Source organism: Mizuhopecten yessoensis, unplaced genomic scaffold (genome assembly GCF_002113885.1).
Source record: "Mizuhopecten yessoensis strain PY_sf001 unplaced genomic scaffold, ASM211388v2 scaffold6169, whole genome shotgun sequence".
Classification (NCBI taxonomy): domain Eukaryota; kingdom Metazoa; phylum Mollusca; class Bivalvia; order Pectinida; family Pectinidae; genus Mizuhopecten; species Mizuhopecten yessoensis.
Genome location: NW_018406415.1, coordinates 487,102 through 513,720, shown reverse-complemented (window position 1 = coordinate 513,720; position 26,619 = coordinate 487,102). Strand labels below are relative to the sequence as shown.

The window sequence follows — 26,619 nt, the reverse complement described above, 5'->3', positions numbered from 1 at the left end:
AACAGATAAACAACAACACCCAAACCCACAAACAGATACACAACACCCACAAACAACAGATACACAACAACACCAACAAACAACAGATACACAACACCCACAAACAACAGATACACAACAACACCCACAAACAACAGATACACAACAACATCCACAACCCACCAAATACACAACAACACCCACAACCCACCAGATACACAACAACACCCACAAACAACAGATACACAACAACACCCACACCCACAAACAATAGATACACAACAAAACCAAGATATTTTCAATAATATTTTAATCACATCCAGATTAGAAATTCACACTTCAATTTGAACATGTGAATAAAAATGATTGCAAATCATTTCTGTTTTCAGAATATACTTTCAGTATCCAAACTGGAAAGGACACATTATAAAACATAAATTAATGACTATTGAATTTGTCGTAAATTCTTGATCCTTTTATTAAATACCCAACAGGTTCTATCCCAGATCACATTTCAAAACAAAACTCATAACAAGGAAATGTAAATGAATAATAATACTTGATACAGTATATAAATATGACATATGAAATGACAGCAAATATTCATATATGTATACCAATATGTGCTGATAATTTCTATCATTACATGTATAATGGTGAATGATAGGCTAGCTATAAGCCTACTTACAATCCCATCTCGTCTTATTGGTAAATTTTCAACAAATTTCTATATCCCTCAATACCAAATGAATAAAACTTCTGTTTAGGATGAACCACTCTTAAAGTGAATTTGATAGTACCTTTGTCGAACCAATTTATCAAACTCCAGGTGCTCGTTAAATTTCTGTGATGGAATAAGTATGGATCAACCATATAATATATAAACCACAATTATGCCAAAGCCTGCGAATAGATTTGGAACTAAATAAATCTTGATTTGGAATAATTTCCAGTTTTGAAAGAGGTTTTATTAATACCCAACAACGGTGAAAATCATTGATATTTTACCAAGGCAGTTGAGGGGAGAGATTTGGAATCACATGCAACCCTTGATGAGCGACAGTATACTACAATACAGTATGCACTACCTTACACATTTTTCAAGTACATTCTAGTGAAATAAACAAAATGGTGTCTCCATGATAATGAACTTCATTAATTATTGTGAAAATTAAAGGAATTAATATGCTTCCTTGTTATATTTTTTACTCCTTCTACCAAAGAATTGAATTTTATCAATTTGAACTGGCCAATCCAATATTGAGATATTTGACAGGAATAAAAGATTGCACGCACAGGTTATCGCAAATTAACTACAACTTTTAAATACCAAGGAAGATAACTGTACGCATAGATGAATCCTTTCATACTGTGATTTTATATATCAAGGGAGATAACTGTGTCTGGCAGCAAAAGGCAGAATGTTTGCTATCTTCATGGACTTCACCCATAGATATTCCACTGAACATCAATACAGCACTACAAATTTTCTGTATCGAAAAAATACATTTTGTTTATTTCACAGGAATGAACATTATACCCTATTTCTAAGTGATTGCTATATAAATCACAATATATGTAAACATTCATGAAATTTACAACATTTCTCACCCACAATGTACAATTCTACCTATCACAAAAACATACACTTTTTACTTTTATACTAACTTACCAATATCAATCTATGATATATTTCTTTCTGTGTTTTGTACTGCATATATATATATATATATATATATAGATATTAAACTAAGAAATCTACATGCACCGTTTAAAAAACTGTCTATTTTAAATTCCATTCAAAATTAAAAATTTCAGGACAATTTAATGTTTTTGAGAGAAATTCTCAAATCATATGAATCAAAATACACCACCGTCACTTTCAAAGTCAAGCACTATCGATAAAATGCTTGTCTTGCATTCATATTTATATATCCATAATATCATATAAGTGGGCATCAACTAGTTACCTATAAGACATTTGTTGCTTTAACACAAGTTGATTTGTTTCTCATTCTTTTTCACCACCTCTCAATTATTTGATCATGATTATATTTATATTTCATCTCATTTCTGACCAGCCTCCCCTCCCCCACTTCGGGTTATCTCCCCTTGCAAATATTCTCGGTTTTGATCAGATAAAAAATGGACTAGAATTGTTCGTTTATGAAAAAGGGATGAGCCTTATAGTTTGGTGTTTGTTTATTCTTGACAAAGACTTTTAGGACCTGAACCTGAATTTATGTTTACAGTCTACCAGCAGTGTCCAGCCCCCCTCCTCGCCCAATGATTATTATTTTTACCATTGAAAACAATACTGAGCAGTAAGGAAAATGTTCTGGAACTAGTACTTAAAACAATCAATGTCTAATGATGGTTATTTCTATTGAAAATTTAACTGGATTAATATTGTTAGTTTAAATATCTGTACATCCATTCAGCAACTCTCCAGATTTTTCCCTTACCTGTAAACCTTGATTGGTCCCTCTCCAATTTAATATTTTCAGAAAACTACCCTGTACAAATGTTGACAGTATTGCTTTCTTTGACTGTAATGACAGACTGAGAAAGTGGAAAAAACAAATTCACCTTTTTAAAAATTTACTGTCATGGTATAAGGATCTATGATTTAGCAATCCCTAAGGCATAAAGAAATCATAGCTACAATCTGAACATAGCCAGTCTAAGAAGAACAATGCTCCACAATATTAAATAAGTTTAATGTGGATGAGGTTCATGGTTAATGGAAACCTATTTATCAGACTCTTTATAGAATATATCCTAAAATAATCAGTTAATAGTGACAACCTAAAGAGACAAAAGAATTCTACTACATTTTGTATGGACAGCTAATTCAGTATGAACACTAAGACAGATTAACACAGGGCTTAAACACTGATATACACTTATAAAGGAGAATAATAGTTTTTCTATCTATTTACATTTCAAATTTTCTAAATGCAAAAGACATTGTTTTTTAATCATTGACCTCATATTAAAAATCAAGCATCTTATACGATGACCATGTCATATATAAAAGTTTCTAGATCAGCGAACCTCAGAATCGGAACAATCCACGGTACTGTGCATTTTTTTCCAGTCGCAACCTTCGGAGGGGGTCTGTTTAATGCATTGGTATTATTTTCGCAAGATTTGTATTACACTGAAGAAGACATTGACAGAACTGAGGCGGTAAATGTGGAATGTTAGCAGCTGATGAAACCTCTGGTGACAACGGGTGAAATCGCTATGGTAACATGTCTATAGTTGCGTGCTGTGTCCAGCAGCTTCAGCTGCCGCTGCTGCTGACTTTTGTTGCTGTTGCTTGTGAGCGTCACGTGGATAATACTTAGCCAGTGTGTTCATTGGAATTCGTTTCAACATCTCCTTGGGGAAAATTCGCAAGAGTTGCCATCCGATGTCTAACGTTTCAAAGATTGTTCTATTCTCGTAGTGGCCTGTAAATATCAAACACAAATATAAGTCGTGGAACTTCTATTTTGAACATTCAAAACAATTATTAAGTGAACAGAACAATTAGATTGACATTCTGTGTTTCAAAAGTTTTTCTTTTTTCTTTTTTTTCTAGTGGCATGTAACTATGATATTGATATTTTTTGAAAACTATTCAAATTTTAATCTCAAAATGGCTACTTCTTTATTCTATTTAAATATAAAATTTATTTATTTGACAACAATTATGAAACAATTATATCAACTAATAATATTAATCACTCTTGTTGGCCCGGTTGAAAGCCCAAGAAGGGTCTTGATGTGGAAGGAAACTGAAGTAGCCAGAGAAACTCGCGTTGTTAGACGGGTGACCCTATACCTCTTTCAAGTCAGATCAGGGAATCAAACCCTGGCCGTCTTTGTGAAAGTCTAGTGCGCTGTTCACTGTGCTACCCGACCACCCATCCAATTATTAGTTATACTTGTCAGATCTTGGAACATTAATATCTATATTTCTAAGATTTGACAAATATACTTCACTAAATACACTAAAACCTCATTATACTTCCATTATTTGTGCACTGAAATGATGGCATTATAAAGATTCTGGCTATAAATCAATGAAGACATGTAAAGGAATTGTAATGAAATTGGTAAAAAGGTGATCTTGAGAAATGCTGGTGGGAAGTAAAGGGGCAAATAAAATGAGGGGCTTTACATCAGTGTTTTACTACGAAGTGATATAAATGATTATTTTGTGTATAGGACATTAACAGGCAGGAGTTGGCACTGACACAAGTTCATATATACACGGTCATGGGATGGAAGATACTTACCTTGAGCGATGAAATTCTTCTCAAACTTGGTAAGGAATTCTAGGTACAGTAAATCGTCAGGCGTGAGGGCCTCCTCTCCCACCACTGCTTTCATGGCCTGGACATCTTTACCAATGGCGTAGCAGGCATACTGTAACGAGTGAAATAGGAAGGCTCAACTTCGGCTATGACGGTATATACAATGTATCTAAAAAGATCATTCTCCTGGATTAGATTTACATAAAAGGAGAATTTGTCGGTTTCTAAAATACTGGAACAAGTTAGAAGTTTCTTAAACACATGTGTTACAAAATGATCAATATCGACACATCAGTTTAAAGTATTTACAAGAAAGCACAAGTGAACATTATACTATCGCGTTTAACACATAATTACACCCGGAATAAACTACATTCAAAATATGTAAACGACTGAGCAGAGTGAATTAGACTACTCCCTATACAACCAATGACATTTTCTAAAAATAGAATTCCAGAGATTAAAATTACATTTAAATCTGGTTGATTTCAATTAAGTCTTTCTTTTCAAATGCTTCATCAACTGCAACATGATTACGTTAACTGAATTAGAGCAACAAATTCTCAATCGGCTGAAACACTAGCTCCACCTACCAATTGATTGGATACATCGGAGTGGTCTTCCCTTGTCATTCCTTCACCAATAGCAGACTTCATCAATCTCGACAAGGAGGGCAGCACATTAATAGGTGGGAAGATCTACAAAGAAAGTCAGTGTTTCTCTTAGTTTTCAACAGTCATGAAATAATAACTTCAAATATTAAACTCTCTACTGCTCTATAACATCCCTCCCACCCCACCCTTTGGTCTGTTCAACAAATCTTGTAATTTATAAATGAATGGTGGTATAATGGTGGCATTGAAAATAGGAATTTTTAAGTGATAAATCCATTTAAAGATTCATTTAATTATTTAATCATCAAATGAAATATTGAAAAACCAATCTGTTGGTCCCCTTCCAGAAATATTCTCGACACATTTTTTGTGATGAGTGTGATAAAATTCTGTACCTGCCCAGGTTAACTCTTCACAATCTCAGTGGTGTACACTGTTACCCCTTAAATGTTTAAATCAGTTTTTAGAAACTTCTTACCTGTCGATTGTGAAGCTGTCGATCAACGTAAATTTGTCCCTCCGTGATGTAACCAGTCAAATCAGGAATTGGATGAGTGATGTCTGAAAATTTAGTAAAAATGTCAATAAAAAATTGTTTTACCAGAAAAAAAGGAACAATTATAAAACAATGATCATGGCATATATATACATATTTTCATTTATCTATCAAGCACATAAGTTTTACCTTAAAATATCTAAATCAAAGAATATTTTCCATCAATTTTAGTGGAAAAAAATATCGCCTTTTTACAACACTTTAGCTGTTGGGAGGACATCAAACCCCACACAAACAAGAAACAAAATTCTGTTTAAAAAGAAAAAAGAAGTATTTTCAAGTTAAACACTAAAAAAATCCTGGAATCAAATATTTTTTGGATGTAGTTTTGTTATATATTGTAATTATGACATGATTGTTTATTATTTATATCATTTAAGTGGATTAATTCCTTTAACTCATCACCCCTGAAATTTCATAATGAACTATTCCAACTTTTGAATTGGAAGAGTTCAAATGTGTCTTCATGGGTGAATGAGTTAAAGTATAATCTACCAGCTTTAGTGAGTAAAATTTACTCATGACTGGTTCCTCTTTATGAACCTACCGTCGTTTGGCATGGTAAGGATTGGGATTTGTGTGATGGAGCCATTCCTTCCTTCTACTCGGCCGGCACGTTCGTAGATGGTGGCTAAATCGGTGTACATGTAACCAGGGAAACCACGACGACCCGGTACTTCCTCTCTGGCCGCAGACACCTACAGATGCAGAAGTGCAGTGAAAGATTTGCTTATCAACAAAACTATGCCTTATAACACAATGTTGTTTGGGAAAGAAATATACCAATACATTTTCAATGTTTAAATTTTATAAAAGATTTCTGAAGCATTGCCAATGTGAAAGAGTCATAGGCGATCATTTACACAAGTGAAACTTTACAGTACATCCCAGAACAGATTCAACAGTTTTTAGAATCACAAAGCTGTTCTTACTTCTCGGAGAGCGTCAGCATAGGAACTCATGTCTGTGAGGATTACAAGAACGTGTTTCTCGCACTGGTAGGCCATAAACTCAGCAGCTGTTAGAGCTATACGGGGTGTGATAATACGCTCTATCCTGAAACAGTCACAACACATCGTCACAGTAAGTCATACAAAAACTTTACATTCATCAGTGTTCTGTGGTATGTGATATAGAGGTTCTCCAAAGAGGGATGGTTGATTATCATGTTTAACTTGAGTCGGTTAATCTTCAGATTGTAAAAAGACATGAGGTTTACAGAGTATCTTTTAAAATTTTGAAAATTAAATAATGAGAGTTAGATAAACATGATAATCAACCATCAGGAGTTTGGGGACCTTTTTCTCCAACAACTTCCATGTTCCTTTTCGGAATATGTTATTCCTGTTTCTGATCAGTGAAACATTTGCCATTAACTATGACATCATGCTAGAAGATGAGGTCACGAAGCATTATTACTCGACGTCATAATAAGATTGAGCAATGAAACAATGTCCAGGGTGATACGCACTAGTGGGTAACCAATAATATTATGTCATCTCAGAATGTCATCTGTGGCTGTTTAAGTGAAGTTTTAACCTGTTATCTGACTTTTTGGTCAAATTAAAATTTAAGTTTGATAGATCATGAGAAATCTAAAGAAATGTGAATTGTAAATTTAACTTGAAATGGAGAAATATTGACTACTCAGTTTTTTCTCAATAAGAAACAATTCATTCCAAATGAACAGTCCATGTAAAAATGAAAATTCAACTTTTCAAACAACTTAATTTACCCCCCCCCCTGAAACTGTAAGGTCTAGCTGCAGGTACTTACGTGGGATCATTTGCCAAGTTGAGGAAGAGACACACATTCTCCATGGATCCATTCTCCTCAAAGTCCTGTTTGAAGAATCGAGCAGCCTCCATGTTGACCTGTGGACAAGTATGACCAGAAATGTTTAGGAACACTCTAGTGGAAGCTTATTATAAACTACAGAATAAAGAAGTTGCTGGGGTGTGACAGAGAGAAATACTGTCTGATGTACTGTATACAGGGAAACTTCACTATTTAATTTGTTTTTTCAAAATTTTGTAATGAATTCGAATAATCATAAAATATATATTATAAAAGTACCTGTGAAGAACAAATTAACATTTGCCTAGTCTAGATTTTCTGATGCCAGGAAAATGAACAGTCAATAACACTAATATCTATCGCCGTGAACAAGATAGTATCGATCAAAACACTTACACCCATAGCAGCAAACACGATAGCGAAGTTGTCATCGTGATCATCCAGGACACTCTTGCCTGGCAGCTTGACTAGACCGCCCTGTCGACAAATCTGGGCCGCAATCTGTAACCAAGCGACAGTCAAACTTAGTGAAGTCATCAAAACTCTAATCACAAAGAGAAACATACAATCATTCTGATTGTTCATAAATTCCCTTGAAAGCTTATTTTCAGGAATACACTCTGTTATTATTTAGATACTGTAAATGATGCGATATTCAAAAATATCTTTTTTTCATGATTTATCTTTCAATGATATATTCCAGAAATTGGAATGGCTCATTGTATGAAGTTACACACAAATATATATACTGAAGAAGCCCTAGAAGGCAGAAAGGCCTAGCGATAGATCTTGGATACCTGTTATTTTATTCTATATTTTCCTTTGCAAGAACTTGTTTATTTATTATCTACTATATACATATCTAATGAAAATTTAGCTTACAGTAACAAATATCACACTGCTAAAAATAGAAGACAAAGTCATCCATATCCGAGCTGAGAGTTATGCTATCTTGTACTGTATATTATATATACAAAGCACAAAATAATTGATGATGAATTCCAAAATAAGTTCTTGAAAAAAGGTAGACTCACTTCGTTATGTGGTAGACCTGCAGCAGAGAAGATGGGGATCTTCTGTCCACGAGCAATACTGTTCATGCCGTCAATGGCAGATATACCGGTCTGTATCATCTCCTCGGGATAGATACGGGCCCAGGGGTTAATGGGCTGGCCTGTTTAACACAAACAAATTAAAGTAATTATTTTCTACATAGAGTTCATACAAACTTTTCAGGACAAGATAAAGCAATTTTATACTCATTTCAAGCATTTAGATTTTCTAGGTCTAATTTTTAGAGAAAAGGGGGTTGAGATTTTCTGTACAACTGTAAACATGTAGAGATATAAAAAAGAATCACAAAACAGATTTAAAATATTTCGATATCTATTTTTTTTTTAATGGCCTTCATTAACATGACAGACCTTTGTAGAAAAGAATACCCGGCACTTTAGTTAAATATCTGCAGTTTAATCATATTTATTTCCATATGGGAGGGAACATATCACACAATAATACGTATACTTGAGTAATACCATGTTTTTCCCAATACCTGTACAGGATTTCTTTAGATTCACCCAACGGTAGGAGTAGCTGTGATGTCATATATTACATAGACAAAGTACCTGTTTGGAAATGGTGTTTCAGTATAAAACTAACAAATTTTAAACCTGCAGGTTTAGCTTTTATTATCAAGGACTCGGTAAACCTTATCCTTGGCATTAATCTTAAATATAACTCCCTGAAGGTCTTCCATCATACCATCATACATAGTACCACTGTAGCAGTTTTAATGGCAAAGAAGAGTTCCGGAAGATCTTTTTATGACTTGGAGTATTCCGTTTATGCGTATTGCAGAGTTATCTTCTCTTGAGAGCAGGTATTGATTGTTACGTCATTTGTTTGTGAGAGTAACGTCATCAATTTTTGAGAAAAAGACATAATTTTCTCACACGAACCAATGACGTAACAATCAATACCTGCTCTCAAGAGAAGTACGATGGAAGACCTTCAGGGAGTTATATTTAAGATTAATGCCAAGGATAAGGTTTACCGAGTCCTTGATAATAAAAGCTAAACCTGAAGGTTTGAAATTGGCCTAGAGTGACTTCCCCTGTCAAGTTTTTCATATACTTAGTGGCCCAAAACATTGGTCCCTCATTTTGTATATTTCCTGTATAGCAACATAGGTAAAGTGTGGCCTTTGTCATGTAAAGGTTCCAAGTTCGATTCCTGCAGTTTCCTTGTTATTTTATTTTTATTTCTGTTTTCCAACATTCAAATTTCCGGACAACTACTATTCCGTCAAATCATGTATGGCAATACGTAATTCTTAAGACGTTTACTTTTGAAAAGGTCTGACAGAAATATTTTGCAATAGTAACATTGGCTAAACTTATTTTTCGTGAATATCAAATACCTCTAAAAGGAATTAGGCCAAATGAACCTTATTTGTTAAGTCTCCAGTGATTGGATAAAAAAAAGTGTATCATACATTATTACTGTATTACAACATCATGCAGTTCTAGTAACATACCTTGAATGTCAAGGAAGTCCTCTGCCACCACTGGTGGTCCTTTGTCAATTGGTCTACCAGACCCATTGAATACTCGTCCTGCAAGCACAAACCATAATATGAAATGGCATTAACATCGACACTATATAAATTAAATACATCCACCTTTTTCTATTTAAGAATCGCGTACCACTGCCAAAATTAGTATTTAAGGATTGGATTGGTTTTTTTTGGCATGACTCTAGCTTTGATAAATAATTCCTGGAAAGAAAAACATGCCTTGTGGGATTTTCATGAAAAATAATGAAGGTAAAGTAAATAAAATGTAATTAACCCTTTCACCCCTATGTAACTTTAGTAAACTCTTCCATGCATTGATCTGGATGAGTCCATTATGGTCAATAGTGGTGCAAGGGTTAACAACAATGTTGTGAGTGTTCAAATTCAGGGGGCAGGGCTAGATAGGGATTCAAACGCAGTACTTCTGATTGTTATACTATCATTCTAACTAATGAGCTACCTGGTCGTGTCATCATCACAATTAAACTGTGTTAATTCTTTTCAAAAGTACAAAACAGTCAGAAAGTAATTGAATTATTATCATTGGTAAAATTAAATAAATCTCAAGTGAAAATGAAATTTACAGAATTTGGAGAAACAACATATCAAGCGAGTGATGATCGATAAGGTTTATAAAACCTACCAGATTCAGACTTCTTCAATTACTTACCCAACATGTCCTCAGACACAGCCATCCTGAGAATATCTCCGGTGAATTCACATGTGGTGTGCTTTGCATCAATGCCATGTGTTCCCTCAAACACCTGCACAACAATATCAAAGTTAGATTACGAAGGTCTTGTACCCAGTTGGTCAATTGACCATCATCAGATTGGAGTTTGTTGATTTCAGTAAACTTTGTTTTGAACTGTTCAGGGTTATAAAATATATAGAGTATGCGGATTACAACAGGTGAAAAATGTGAAATGCAGATGGCCAGACAAAATATGCCCAGAAAGCTAGGAGAGTACCTATATCCTGCAACTTATACAAATATCAACTTTGGTTATTGTACAGCAGAAGATATTTTTTTTGGTAAAAAGTTAGGAATATAGTTATATTATTTTTGGCATACTGAAAATCGCTTATTTTTACAATGCTTGTTCTAGTGGTCACGCTTCAAACTATCTGCAAGGACTGAAACGATTTTTCTGTACATCCATGACATATAAAAAAACAAAAAAAACATTCACACTTAACAATTAAATGCTATACTGTATTTATCTTTAGCACATAACGATACACGTCAGATAGATATATATACTGCTTTGACACTAATTCAGACTTGTTGAATAAGCAAAAAAAATAAATTACATTAAGATAACCACGAAAAAGGAAAAGGGACCTGTGGTGTTTGGATAAGGAAAGTTGTGTCACAGTAATATCATTAACTGGGTTTCTTTGTAGTATCATCTTTAAGACTACAATCCCCCCCCCACCACACTTATTTATGATGTTTTTTTTGTAATTGTTAGATGTATCATCTGAATACGAATACAAGCTAAAAAGATTTTTTTTCTTTTAATTGGGTATGTTTTAAGAGAATGTAAGAAAAACAGGTCCTTTAACCAACAGGTAATGGGATCAAAATTTGAATCCAAAGTAGACCTATAAAAGCCCGAAATATTGGTGATTTAAGGTTGTCTTTGTTTATATCCAGTAAAATCAATATATACGTGTTTCCGGTAACATCTCCGATAAACGACAGGGAACAGATTAAGGAAAATCCTGTTATTGCACACAATATTTTTTTATATATTCAGGTGTTGATTTCAATATCCTGATCATGACCTTCAGGAAAATATTGCAGGGTAGACATAAAAATTTAGGGCAGGTATATCCACTGGTATTGGGTTATACTAAAACAGGTATTTCTCAGGCCTGTGAAGGAAAGCTCCCAGGCACCAGATCATGACATTAAATTTAAGCTACAAATGCTAGGAGCAGGTCAGAGGGTTCTGTTGCCGGGTGTGAGAGCAATCTCGTGAAGTAAACAAATATGTTTGGCTGTCCGCAGCAGATAAGCATTTATACAGTAAATTCAAAGCCTGGTCAGCCTCAGGTAATATGTATGACAATTTTCAAAAACATTTTTCTTACTATATCTTAAACTTTGCAAATAATTCCAAGTCTTCTTCCTGAAGGATTTTTTGTTTAGCAAAAGCAAAAGCATGCAGTTTGTAAATTTACTGTTGTGATAGCTTTTTATTAAGCTACCCATGCTTCAAAAACTATACACAGATTAAAAGTGTAAAAGTTGTGTATCTTAAGCATTGTCAGCTTAATCAAATAATAAGCGTGCCAAGCACATGTAATTAGCCAAGAGGGGCACCATCATTATAAATGAAATAATGAATTGTTCAGACAGGTATTGTATTACACTATGTGATCATGTGATGGGAATTGGTTCTCTTTTCATGATCAATCTTCGACTGCACGTACATTACATAACCAATGGAACATCGATAATGATCAGTTTTTGTACTAACATTTAGAATGATCTATAAGGTGCGTGTGTTTCTCCTGTCAAAAATATAGTAAACTTTGAAATAAATGTACATGTATTTATTGAAATAATCGGTATGTTAGCTAGTTACCTCTTAATAAACTAGTTCAAAAGAAGTACCATATACCAGTACTAGTTCTTGGCATTTTTTTATCATCTACCCAACACTTAAACATAATTAAACATGTATCTGAAAGAGTCAGTTACAATAAATGTCATAGCTCATATAACTTTAATGCTTAGTCCGACATAGAGATAAAACAAAAGATTATGATCATTTACCAGTATTCACAAAAAAAACGTCATATTATGGCCATGTTGGTCAAACAAGTTACGGAACTTGATATAGAATGCCCAGCATACGTGCTTGTTCAGTGTTCTCATTCAAAGCCAGTAGACTGCAATTCATCAACTTTGAACCAGTTATTTTTTTCACAATATGTATAGGTCAACATTATACATTTATTTTTTGTTTCTCTGATGATAATCATGTTTCACAAAGGCGAAGTGCCGTTATGTGACAAGTATTGTCCAATCAGACAGTCTCGTTCTAAAGATGAGGTACAATAATATAGCATGTGAAGCATTAAACTGATTAATATTTTCAGGTCAACCACCTGTTTGAAAATATACTGAGAACACTGGTTCATACACAAAATACAAGAATTAGTATAGACATCACAATCTTAAAATCAAGTCTTCTAAATGTTTTCCTTTCATATTTTGAGGTTAAGAGCAATTTTATCCACTCTGTCCCCCACTCATCTAATGTTAAATCTCATATAAACAAGTAAAATGTAATTATCTCAGAAGAGAATATATTAAATCAATGTTATTTTGCTTTAGGCTGTTTACCCAGTGTTTTGCAATGCTCTTGTACATTTTCAAATCCTACTATCTTCATGAATGAGGAAGGCTAAAAACTGTTTATTCTGTGATAGACCTACACGCTTCTTCTACATGTTCTTCATTCTCTCAAACAGATCCTACACGCTTCTTTTACATGTACTTCATTCTCTCAAACAGACAGTTTGGGTGAATTTTTCTTTTTAAAGAATCCTTTTATATTGAGAATACATGTGCATAAGGTTTGTGTTAAATAAGAAAGGATCTATTTATAGAGCTCATCTACTGACCAATTTTCACTGGTAATGAGGCAAATGAAAATGTCATTTATATGAGTTTGCAACATGACGTATAGACATTTATATATAACTGGAAATGTCTTCTTAACCCTTTCACCACTGTAGACCATAATGGACTCGGCATGCTCAATGCATGGTAGAGTAAAGTTATGGAGGGGTGACAGGGCAGACACAGTGACTATATTTTGAAATGCGAATGATTTTTACAGGCTCAGATACTCAATTAAGTCAGGCTGACATTAGCACTACATGTACAGCTGGATATTTATCAGTCTGCCACCGAGAACCTGTATTCCTAAAGAGAGGACCTTATTTCACGACGAAGGAAAGGTTTTTCTAATGACCGAGGGTTTATAATGGTTAATGTGACACATGCAACAGAAAATGAAACTGAAAGTTCAAAGGCTGTTGTGCCGTAATGGAAGAGGAAAGAATTGCTAAGATGGGCAACAAAGATACTTAGACTTATATCAAAGCAGTTAAATAATTCAAATTATGTATATTTAGTCTCTAGAAAAGTACTACTGTAACAATTGTGATCCAAAGTTGTCAGCAAAGGTCCCTTTGGTTTATTGTTGAATCAGCTCACTGTCTGCTGTAGATTTTAGGGGCTGTACATTATGACTAAGTGTTTCACAAACATATCATGATATTTGAAAGGTGTACATGTATTGACATGTAGTGTAATATATTTCTTTGTCACAAATATTTACTATTACATTGGTCATGGCTGTGGGCATGTGGAATCGGTGAACATCAGATTTGTTTTCCATTACATCTGGTATCTTTGTTACTTAACTCATTCACCCCTGAAATTTCATAAAGAGCTATTCCAACATTTGAATTGGAAGAGTTCAAATGTGTCTTCAGGGGTGAATGAGTTAGTATTTAGACAATGCAAAAAGACACAAAAGATTACAGTGATTATTCAAGGACACTAATAGCTGTTTCTGCTTACACTTGAGAGCAAAGAAGGGAGGATAGGTCTGAAATGTTTTTATTTTATTTAACTAAAGTTATAAACAAAAGGAAAGCCAACTTACATGTTACTTTAAAATTCCAATATGTTCAATGTTTACGATATCCTAATGTCATGATCATATTATAGGATATTATTATCATATGTGCAAGTGTTAAGAATCCTCAAATCCTGTCAATAAGATCATTGACAATTACCTGGACGACAGCCTTGGACCCGCTGACCTCCAGCACTTGTCCACTTCTCTGTGTGCCATCAGCAAGAGTCAACTCCACAATCTCAGCAAATTTAGGAAACTACAGACAGAAAAATACGACAAGGATTATGTACGATGTATATGTAATTTATATATCTGGCTTCTAGTAGACTGCAAACGCTTCTATCAGTAAAATAGCTTACGAAGATACAAAAAACTGAAAATTACCTATCAATATTTCCTACTATATATATATGGGGCAAAGAAGTAATTCCAACAGTGTGGACAAGTTTAGGTTGTCAAATTTTCGGAGCGATCCGCTCCTTTTTCAAGACACAGTGAAACGGAATGTCTCATTAGTCGCCTCTCAATACTGCGATGGATCCAATATACATATATATAGTAAAAACCATATAAATATATATATAGTACCCTGTATTTTTCACCAAAAACCCGGTAAAAAGCCCACCCATGTCATGTACAGTCCAGTATAAAAGCTCAATGCTATTTCATTGTCCTAAAATAAGTCCACCGTCTACTTTGAGTCAGATTTAATGTCTTAGCCCTGTGTGCTTATAATTATTGCTGGATAAATATGGTACATGTAAATCATTTTCAGGGCTAAAACAAGAGATCCACTCATCCAGAATCAACTGAAGTACATTCTAGGAATGTTTATAATTTTTTGAAACAATCAGAATGACATTTTGTTGCAAATTAATACTTTCATTCATGATGCGACAAACAAATATTTGAATAAGAAAATCTTTTTGACTTCCTTAATCTACCTGCTCTCAAAATCCTAATTGAATTGAAAACTTGCATATATTAATATAATTTTATCTTGCCTAATAGTAAAATTGATGTAAAGTATAAATTTAAACTTACCTTTACATCGTCCAATATAACCAGGGGCCCATTTACACCCGACACTGTTTTGTAGGCTGAAAAGTAAAATAATGGACGTTAGGAAACTGATCTAAATCAATGATAAATCGCTGGAAGTACGTTACAGTGGTACCAGCTGTGGTGACGTGATATCATTGACAGTTTCTCAGATCAGAAATACTAATTTGCATGCTGGTATATATGTACGGATAGAACATGCTGGCTTCAGGGCAAACTTATTCAACTTGATGAGCTTAAATTTCAAAATGTTATTTTTGAGAAATTCTTGAAATTTACAAATATTTTTTAGCTTCTTGCCTTCATGTAGTGACTTTGAATGCCTAAAAATTCATTTTGTTATTAAAAATTTCAATATTTTTCAACAGACAAACCAGATTGAAGTTTTCCATTGTGTACTGTTAAGATAACCAGGCTTTCAGCAACACTGCACCAAAGTAATTATGCAGTCGAGTCTCATTTGTAATCTACGGATAATGCAAATACATGTACATATATATATATATATATAAATGTAATATGTATTGTATGATTTGAATAACTGGAATCTATGGGGCCCCATCTTGCACAATTTAAACTCTTCAAACATGTAATATTACATTGTACGTATTCCTATGGGTCTTCATGATCAGAAGTAACACAAATTTCATATCATAGTATAATAGTAATTCAAGGCGTATCAAATTCATACAGGTACTTTTCATGGCTAAAAACAGGTGCTATCAACTTAGAATCAATGTAGCCGAAATTGGGAGGAAGTGCAGATCCAATTTTAATTGACAGAAATCAATGCTTTTAATTCAAACACACTCTAGATTGGAATTAAGCATTGAAAACGAAAAATCTTCCTGAACCATCCTTTATATTTTATGATTGAATATAAAGGTATAAATAAATGACTCAGTAACACATAACCTAAGGCATGTTATATACAGGTATACCTAGAACCTGCCAGGTCCGTTTACACCAATATAACGACCCCAACACTTCCTGAAATGACTGATCTTGTTAGGCCAAGTGAAACTTATTATCTGTTTCTTTCAATTTTTTATGTACTCATTTGAAAATAAGGACACATACAGATGTATATGTTCATTTTTTGTCTGTTTTTTTCCATTTTCATGTCCATTTTTTTTATAACTTTCGGCAAAAATGTATTACATGTACCAGGTAAATAGTACTTGTATCTTATATTTTGTTAACTTTTCGTAAAAAAACCCACCCAAAACAATCCAATGGTGCTATGTAATTATATACAATACACAGGATGGTATAAAGGGTGATTTCTTGCAGCATCATTCTCATTTAAGATATTTGAAATTATTTTAAAACATAAAACTGGTTAAAGTAACAAGAATGTCAACTTGATTCACAGTTTACTCATACGGAATATAACATGGTGGCCAAGTTGTTTAGGCGTCTGACATTCTGCTACCACTAGTACGTACTCGACCACTGGGTCGTGGTTTTGAGGCCTACATGTGGCAGTCGCAAGGTACTTGCCGTAGGTCGGTGTTTTTTTCTGGGAACTTCGGCTTTCCTCTACCACCAAAACCTGGCAGGTCCTTAAATGACCATGGCTGTTAATAGGACGTAAATCACAAAGAAACCAAACCAAACTTATGGAATAAACTATTTTGTGACATGATCTTCGTAGTCGGAGGATGTATTTTCTCTCCAACGTAGAGACAGTTTAATGTTTTGCTAATTCTGTGAATTAGAATAATGCCCCCATATTCGTTTTTGTGGGGAAAATGTAATCCTTCATCACGAATCATTGTGTGAAAGGAACACATCATCCTCAGATCAATAATCAGAAGTCTGGAATTCGACAAATTTCATAGGCGACACATTAAATGATAAATCCTCATCATATGGTATATCCCTATCCCACAAAGATATATTTTTGTAGGAAGGGTTCTTATATAACATGGAGTAAAAGTATAAGCTATACTATGAAGATTATACATATAAAGTATTACGCACAGTCATGTCCTGATAATACTATATACTGACGACAGGATATAGGGGTAATATGTAAGTGTTTTATCTGGTACGATCTTCACTATACAGTTATGTATAGTTTGTATACACCCAGTTAAATGTTATCTCTGCAAGCTATTGACACTACGTACAGTGTACTAGAAGTGTAAAATTGTGATTTCTTTATCAATTTTACACTTCAGGTAGATAGGCAGCCTCTTTTATGCTAGCTACTCTGTACGGCTTTGAAAGGTTATTTTCTCTCGTTCTCTCTCTCTGAACTAACACAAAGGCTATACAAGTTTGCAGATCTTCTTTATGAGTCAAAATGTTTTAAAAAAAACACATTTGTGTCGCAAAGAGGTATTAACATTTGCAACAAATATTGTGTCCGGGAGCATAGAATACACGCTCCTTGTATATAATTACCTTACAGTAAAGACATCTAGGGATTGAATCTCCACGTCAGAATGAATCATTTTATCAATCTTGTGAAACGAAGAAATCATACATGCTCTATGAACATTTTTAAAGATTTATGTTGAGAAATATTACATCCATGTTCCTTAAAACATTTAATTGGCATATAACCCTGAACCTTACCTAGGGAAGTTCATGATCAGTAATCAGTGTATATTTAGACAGTACAACTTTACATATAACAGTTACCAGGTAAGTTTTTATGCTAGAGCTATTCCCCCTAGTTAATGATATTTATGCTACCTTTAAAATATACCTATGAATTAAGCTAATATAAGATTTATGTACCTTAATTAATTACTTAATTGACTTTAATTAGTAAATATGCAGGTTTTTAATAACTGAAACGACTACTGTTAATATACTCAAACATGATTAACTCACTCAACCCTAAAGTCACATTTAAACTTTACCAAACAAATGACTGGGCAAGTCCAGTACTAGTCCAGTTAAGATATGTAGGGGTGCACGTGAATGAGTTAATGGTACAAATTAAACTAATCCACAACAGTCTGTAAGACAGCAGACCTAACATCTTGTCAAAATGTACTGGTACCACTGGTAAGTTAATAGAAACACATCCATTCTTACTATTTGGAGATTTTCATTCTCTAATCAACGAATTTCATTTTACATGTATCTGTAATTCTGCACATTTGTAAATCAACATGTACAGTTTTCTTTGGGAGGGTGAATGTTTATAAAGCTGCTTTAGAAAACAAAGATCTTCTACAAATAGTAGACTATACTTCGACCTTGACCTTTGTCATATGACATCACACTGAAACAAACACTTGTTTGTATATTATGATTTCTTATATTTCAATGCTAAATGAAGCTTGACCAAATCCATTTAGAAATGAAGGCGCTGTCATCATTCTATATATTGATGACAGATACTGATGACAAAAAGTACAAGTGCTCACCTGTTATTATGTATGAAAGAAAGTCTACATATAATTAAACTGGCGATTATGAGGTGCACTTTTAGATATACATGTACGTACATGCCATAGTGAAGTAGCATACATTTTGTATCTTCTTCAAGTAGACCCTGATAAATAATTAATATATAATGATAATTCCTCTGCAGAAGTACCTGTAAACATACATATATGCTGAATTGGCTGAAGTAATTAATAAGAGCCCTATATATCAGCAGTGTAAACAACCTGAAATAATTATAAATGTCCAATGCAGAGCGCAATAACCTCAAGTCCCACTTCCAAAAACACCAATTCTATTTCGTAGACAAACATTGTAAGGAGGGACTTGCAGTGCTATATTGATTAAATCTCAATGGAGCATTTACATCAGTTCCCAGGTCTGTGTTGGAGGGCTAGGGCATACTGCGCTACGCTAGAGATCGAAGAATCAATAGCAGGACTTACCGACAGTTAAGGACAATTCTCAGTTAGAGCACTGGGACACTGCTTCCTCCTTCAGCTATTTATGTACATGCATCTTGTTTATGTATTAAGTACCAGCTATTTATGTACATCTTGTTTATGTATAAAGTACCAGGTTCTTTCTATGTGTAAAACTGTTTGGTCACAAAGTATGTAAGGAGCAAAGAGCAAGATGATAGGCAGGGCCTAACACTGGAGTACCAATTGCTCTGGAGTACTCAAACCTTGCCCAGGGCATTGAAATTTGGGTGGTATTAATATAGAGGATCTGTCATAAGTTTCCCTTCCTATTAGATATGTGAAACAAGCTTTTGATTTTTCATGTTTGCGCGCCTCTGGGGAGCAAATATGAAAAATCCAAAACGAGTAACATTAATCTAAATTATAGATTCTTTTTATCATATAATACAAAGTAAACTGTATAATTGTGATCTGAAACAAATATTTTGGATGGCCACCTCTGAAACGATGAAAATTGTTCCCATTTGATTGTGACGTCATCTCCGGAGTGATATTACACACGTTACATAAACATAATTTATGTGATGGCTTTATGACACTGCATAACATGGTATTCATATGATAAATACATTTATGTATTCAAACCTTGAAATCACCTAAGGGGTTCTAGATTACGTATGAGTACTACTGCTGGCCGAATATTTTTTATGTTGTAATTTTAGAATAAGGAGTTATCAGACAAGGTCTAAGATTTCCCATAGACAATACACTGCTTGAGATTTACCTTAACTTTGAGATGTTTTATACAAGTGGGCCAAGCACTCACAAAAAAAACCTGTCTATAATCTCGATTGATCTTTTCCGACTGGGACTGAACCTTATTTTAGTTTAATACAGCACTAATGTTATGTAATTACTTGGTACGATTGATTTGAGGAAACAATCAAATTATAAAGTGGAACTAAAAACCTGTCTGTAAGCAGGAAATGAAAATTCTGGGTATTAAACAAATAAGGTCCTTTTCAGATTATATAAGATCCTTCTGCATATTTTGAATAGCATTAATAATATTCCTGAAAATAAGTGGGTCCTATTCATTTTCTATACAGGTCAGGGACTGATTAAAATGCAAAACCTGTTCAAGAATTCTGTTGTACTGTAAGCTTGATGACCACAGTGATCTCTGTTGTATATTGCTGTGTAATTCATTTGTGGCTTAGTGTATCATTTCCATAGGACTTGGCGCATTATGGATCATTTTCGGCCTCACAAAAAGAAAACAAATTCAACTTGATTTCATTTACCACTGTCTGTTATAAACATCATATTGGTTAATTGAGGCTACCTTTCCAGGTGCAGATTTTTTTCAATGCACATCTGTAGATGCCTTACCATAGGCAACAAAATTGCATTGCTATGCAGATGTAGTTGAAATATAGTGTTTAATTTGTTATTATTCAGAATGCAGAAATGAAAGCCTCAACATGTGACAAACATTTTTTTTTCTTTCTACGAATGAACACTGGTATGACAATGTGTTTAATCAAGCATGTCAAATATTTATTTGATGGCCAACTTTGAATGTAAATAACACACAACAGATGGTATTCATGCATTTTATTATGAAAAATGTCAGTTTATACATCTCTTAATTGTCGTGCCATATCTCCTATACCAGTTGTCGGATGAATTTGAAAATTTGTATTTGCGTACTTCATTTATTCCAGATTATGAATATAACAACTGATTCTTGATCCTTGATGAAATGACTCCTAATGCCCCTAGTCCTTTTAAAGGTGCAATCGCCTGTGTGTGGGTTAAATTCGTTCTCCATTACAGAAACTGTCATTACACAAAGTATCTTTACATTTATTGTACATTGTAGATAAGGGCTGTAACGATACACCTATGCCACGATAAGATACGTATCACGATATCTACCCACGATACGATACATTTTGACACGATACAGGATGACGAAATGTTATGCTTCCTCTTCAAATGCGTCGCCATGTTTGATGTGTTCCCTGACTTGAAACTTACATCTACGAAACATGCAGCTAGTGGAGAGTGATTTTTCATCGGGGACATTTAGTCAGAATCCAAAATGCTGCCAAACAGGCGAACGAAAGGTTGCGGGAGGGTTTTTTAATTGAAGCTCCGCCATGTTGCATGCTTGTTTATGANAAAACAATCTGATTATTATTATTAATTTCTGCTTTCTTATTCTTATGATTAATTTTGAAAACATAAAGCAACATGGCCTAAAGTATACACGGGACGTGTCCAAGAAGGTTTAGGATATGTATATTGCTGTCCAGGACCCGGGCCGGAACCAGAGTGCGTCAACAAGGGAACCATCATCATCACGGCATGTGTACTTGTCAGCTTGTACATGTGGGTGCAGCTCACTGCGTAGCATAGTATACATACGAGGCACATTGATTAAAAATATATTGTGGAAAAGTATTGACATATAAAATAGGCGAATGTTCTCACAAGAGGTTATCACCAGAACGGCACCTGACCGGTGAAGTGAAAGTGAAACCACAGACTAAAATCTGAAAAAATCCGACTCGGCTGCTTCGTGAACATTATATGTTATAGACCACGAATAATGCTTTAGGTATTGCTTTTTTCTATTTTAGGTGTGGGAATATAATATTAGAATAACACACATACCTCAAACAGTTCGTTTAATTCATGTTGTGTGAAATCCATGCTTAACAAAAAATTATTGACGGCACTCGAGTGTTTACCAATGGCGAATAGACTGTACGAGTTATCGGCCTTGATATTGTATGACACCCGGTGAGGGTACTGCGAAATCGGTAACATATTTTCCCGCCACTGGGAGTCGGCGGTCCCTTTACTTTAGGTCTCTGCTATTACTTTCCCTAGATACCATCTCTGAATTCAGTGACAGCCCTATTTATTGAATGTCCGTATGTTCTTTTTTTACAGCATTATCTGGCGCAAATTTTTATGTTTGCCCTAGCTAGCTTATTTTGAGTCCAATATGCACAAAAAAAATGCACCAAGCCAAACTACTTAGTAGTTTTGCCCATTCAATCATTGCTTCACCTTTCTATTCCTATCACATTAAAATCAAAACCATCATATTTTATGGAACAGTGGGTAATTCCTGGAATGATTCTGTTATTTGCAACAGACCACCAAGGGATCGAACAAGCTAAACCCATACATCTCTCAAGTCCACGTACCTCTCTTCAAATTTACCTAAAGGGAAATTCCCTCTGGCACAAAACCAAAAAGCATCCATATATGTACATTTACATATTAATGCTAGTTACAATTAAAGAGTTTGTCAAATATATGGTCAGTAAATGGATATTTGCCTTTTAACATTAAATGGAAATGTATATATATGCAGCTGGAAAGAAACTGATTTAAACACAGAACCATTTCAAACCAATAAGAAAAACTCTATAGATTAAAATGGCTCAACAGAACAGATTTAATAGCAGTGACATTTGTCCTAAAATGCCAAATATTGATATCATAGGGGAATATGAGACATTTTTTCAAATATTTAATATTGGGACATGTCAATGTGAAAACGTGTTCCAATGTACTTGTTATGAATATGGAGAGTAATAAAGATATCCATTGCATATTACTGGCAAAGTTTAAGTTTGACCAGAAAAAGGATCTGTGAGTTGCCATGTCACCAACAAATAGCAGACCCATATTATTTCAGTGGTAATGGGGTCAGGGATACAGACATTTCTGTATTCAGTCATTTTGGTACCTAGATTTTTGCGATTACTTCCCAGAAGTTAATTGTTTTGCTAGATAAAAACACACCCCCAGCACTTCAACTAATGTTTCAACCAGTGACTTTTTTGGGGGTTTTGTGTCCTCCATGCTGCTGATTTTATATGCATTATTCTTCAAACTTTTTCATCTTTACAAAAATAATTGGGAGACACTAATATTAATTTACACTCTTCGCATGAATTAATTACAAATACCCATACACATAAAGTGATACTGGTTCTTGATATACAAAAAATGTGCTGTGACCCATATCAGTGTATAAAACATTACATTGTCATACATGTACTGTGCTTTCTTCATGTGTCCCCTATACAAATATATTTCTAAATCAATTTATCCTTCACAGGAATAAATTGTTTTCAGAAAAAATGCTAGCTTTAAATAAAGCTGGTGTGTTTAATTATGTTGAAGAAATTGTTTTGAAAAGCGAAAATTCTCTTACCTAAATTAAGACTAAACAATTATTATTCTGGAGAGTAATATGCAATGGATATCTTTATTACTCTCCATAAAGCCGTTTGAAGTAGGACCTTGTATTTTTTTCTAAATAAGTTGTACCTACACACACGGTCAATTTTTCTACCCTACAGTGATTGAATAACTAAGGTACGTATTCTTGACTTCTCAAGGTAAGAGCCTTTATAAAAGAAGTCAGTCCAGTGAATTCCGATGCTACTAGGTACAAACCACCCGGATACATAGCTTATCGCCGAAATTACATCTCGGCCGGTCACCAGCTGACCGACTGCTCATGTAACCGAGCAAAAAATAATAGAATTACGCGCATATGGACAATATAAAACAAAATTTAGACATACTTAGCCTAGGCTGTGAAATATAATCCCTTGTAATTGCAAGTTGTTGTATTTTTCTTCCCGCAAGCTCATCTAAAGGTCCGTTTAGAGAGCTCATATCCACCTTGCTTTTCGCCATCTTGAAAGGTTATTGATCATGTGATTTTACATGTCACGAGTTCCTCTAAGGGAGGTAACTTGTGACGATGACGCCGGCCCGTGGCATTTTGTTCATCGATATTTCTGATGTGTATGTGGAAGCTTTAAAGGTGACCTTCAGAAATAATGCTCGTATTGATTTTGTTCTAGGGAACAATATAATTCTATCAAACGCATTATTTTGCCGTATTGCTTTGGAAAGAAATCATCAATTATGTATGTCTTAATCGAGATTAGCCTCCATTCGAAAAATTAAATTAAATTGAATACATTTCCTGGAATTTTTTTAGCATTATATTTCCAATATCTATTTAAAGAAATGCCTCATAAACATGCGTATATTACAAAGCTACCGTCACAGTACCCTAATCGGAACACTTGAAGGAAAACGTCACAAGAATTTTGTGTATGTGATTTTTTCACAATACTACTGTATTTCACAACTAATGGTAGTTTGGAAAAAAAATCATTCAGAACGGCCATTGACTATTTAATATTCCAAAGATATGCCATGTATTTCTAAATATTTTATTCATCTCCAAATATAAGCCAAAACTTGTAGGGGTGTCCCGATTTGGGTACAGCTACACCTGTTTCGCGATTACGTAACCATGACTATATTTCCTGGTTTATTTATAGAATCATGCGCCGTGTTATCGAAATGAAAAGATCATGATGATATCTATTTAGGAAAAGTGAACAAAAATGACTGGGATGGTATGAAATACATCACAATTTCACTAAAAAGTGTCCCGATTTGGGTACTGTAATTGGAATTATCAATTCCTTAATTGCCGTTTAAAGCCTTTGAATATTTAACCACGGAATTAGATTAGTTTTGTAAGTCCGTGATCTAACTGATGAACAGCTTTTATGAATGCGTATTATAAAATGATAAGATTATTGATCATTCATAAATAAATTAAAAACATCCATGCAACTTGCCAAGCAAGTACTTTTCTTAACGAATTGCATAAATAAGGTTGCAATCAGATTACGGGGTTTTATTATGATGCCACAATTTAAAAAAAACACGCTAAAACGCCGTTTGATTGATTGTGGCAATGTTGCCGTCGGTGAGTGACACCATCTCATGATCAAGGACTGTCAAACTAGCTTGCCCTGAAGGTTCTGTATAGATCTTTAGATTTGAGACTTACCTGTGGTAGAATGCGTTAAATTAAACCTAGGCATTGTTGAAACTATGAAAACAGTGATCTCCTCACTGAGGTACTCGGAGCATCTCCAAACGTTTTTTTGTAAACCTAAGTTAAAATTATGAAATCAAAGATCTCCTTACTGTTCGTTTTGCTGAGATTTTGAAAACTACTCAATTAAAAAGTAAACAAAACAAACATAATCATGCACGTGTGCTTAACGACCAGACATAAACACGTGCGTGTTAAACAAACAAATAGTAGAACAAAATCGAGTATTCAATTAAAAAGTAACTAAACAAACACGTGTGCAGAACAAACAGTAGAAAATAATCGAGATTTCCCGAAACGACTTTTGACACTCCCGAAACGACCCGGAAAAAAGTGCCCGATTTGGGTCCTTCTTGTTACCGAAACGACTTGTTACCGAAACGATCTGACACCCAGTATACCGTGCTTTTTGCTACTCTTTCCAAATATGGAATTAGTTTGTGTATATCTAGAAATTTTGCTGTAATTTCGGTTAACAGTGGTCAAAATTAGGTGGGAGAAAAAAAAGGCAATGATTATGTGAATTTGTGGAATATGAATAGTTTACCGTCGGGTGCGGAATTTCGGTCTAATTCCGTGTCAGAACTGAGGCATTGTCGAAGTTCAAACACCAAATTCTGCATCCAAGTACTTATATATCCATATCCCACCTTACCTACGTATGATCATGATTGACTCTATTAATCTGATGTATATGAAAACTTTAATTAAAAACACGTGCCTTGAGACTATTCGTAAAATAATGATAGAGAAAATTCCCAGTATTGCTCTTCTCGACCATATCTGCCACTGTCCGTAGGCTTCACAACTTCAATTAGAGATACCGTTTCCTATCGTTGCAATTTCGATATGGTTGGCCATCTGACATACTTCAACTTCGTAGAAAACTGGAGTTTTTCCTGATCGTATTGAGTCCATGTCCATGTAATTAGTTCTTCTGTAAGGTGTATCACAAATTCCTTTCAGTGGTGAACAGTTTTTAATACAAATCCCAATCTTTCGTTTATCTTAATTACTTTTCGTTGAATTTTTGTTGTTTATCAAGTGCGTAGATAATTTTTCTGGTTTGATATTTAATCTCTTGAGTGAGATCAAGCACCTCTTTAAATCTGTTGTGTTTTTTTGGCTCCATTCTAGGTTCATCCAAAGAAGCAGTGCTGATGCATGATTTAGAAAAAGCCCTATATGGAAAATCGGCAAGTTTTACTGTCGCCATCATGTTCTCATTGTGAAACATTTTTTTCCTATATATGACATGTATACA

General features: G+C 34.3%; 1 protein-coding gene across 1 annotated transcript; it reads right to left on the bottom strand.

Annotated features, from left to right (window-relative positions):
• Positions 1–272: 272 nt before the first annotated feature.
• LOC110451701 (V-type proton ATPase subunit B) lies at positions 273–24,163 on the bottom strand. Its single transcript, XM_021499837.1, has 14 exons — positions 24,013–24,163; positions 15,543–15,598; positions 14,656–14,754; positions 10,499–10,592; positions 9,790–9,867; positions 8,288–8,427; positions 7,650–7,754; positions 7,233–7,330; positions 6,389–6,512; positions 6,004–6,154; positions 5,379–5,461; positions 4,880–4,984; positions 4,269–4,398; positions 273–3,437 (listed from the first exon to the last, which is right to left on the bottom strand). Exons 1-14 carry the CDS (start codon positions 24,125–24,127, stop codon positions 3,241–3,243), a joined length of 1,575 nt encoding a protein of 524 aa, XP_021355512.1. The 5' UTR covers positions 24,128–24,163; the 3' UTR covers positions 273–3,240.
• Between the last annotated feature and the right edge of the window lie 2,456 nt (positions 24,164–26,619).

What these genes read in the sequence shown, in the direction of transcription:
- LOC110451701 (XM_021499837.1), bottom strand. Translation starts at nt 24,127, where the DNA reads ATGGCGAAAAGCAAGGTGGATATGAGCTCTCTAAACGGACCTTTAGAT. An exon ending in GGACTTCCTTGACATTCAAG is followed by an intron (nt 8,428 to 9,789) that starts GTATGTTACTAG and finishes TGTGTTAAACAG; the next exon opens with GCCAGCCCATTAACCCCTGG. An exon ending in GAAGAATTTCATCGCTCAAG is followed by an intron (nt 3,438 to 4,268) that starts GTAAGTATCTTC and finishes TGATATTTACAG; the next exon opens with GCCACTACGAGAATAGAACA.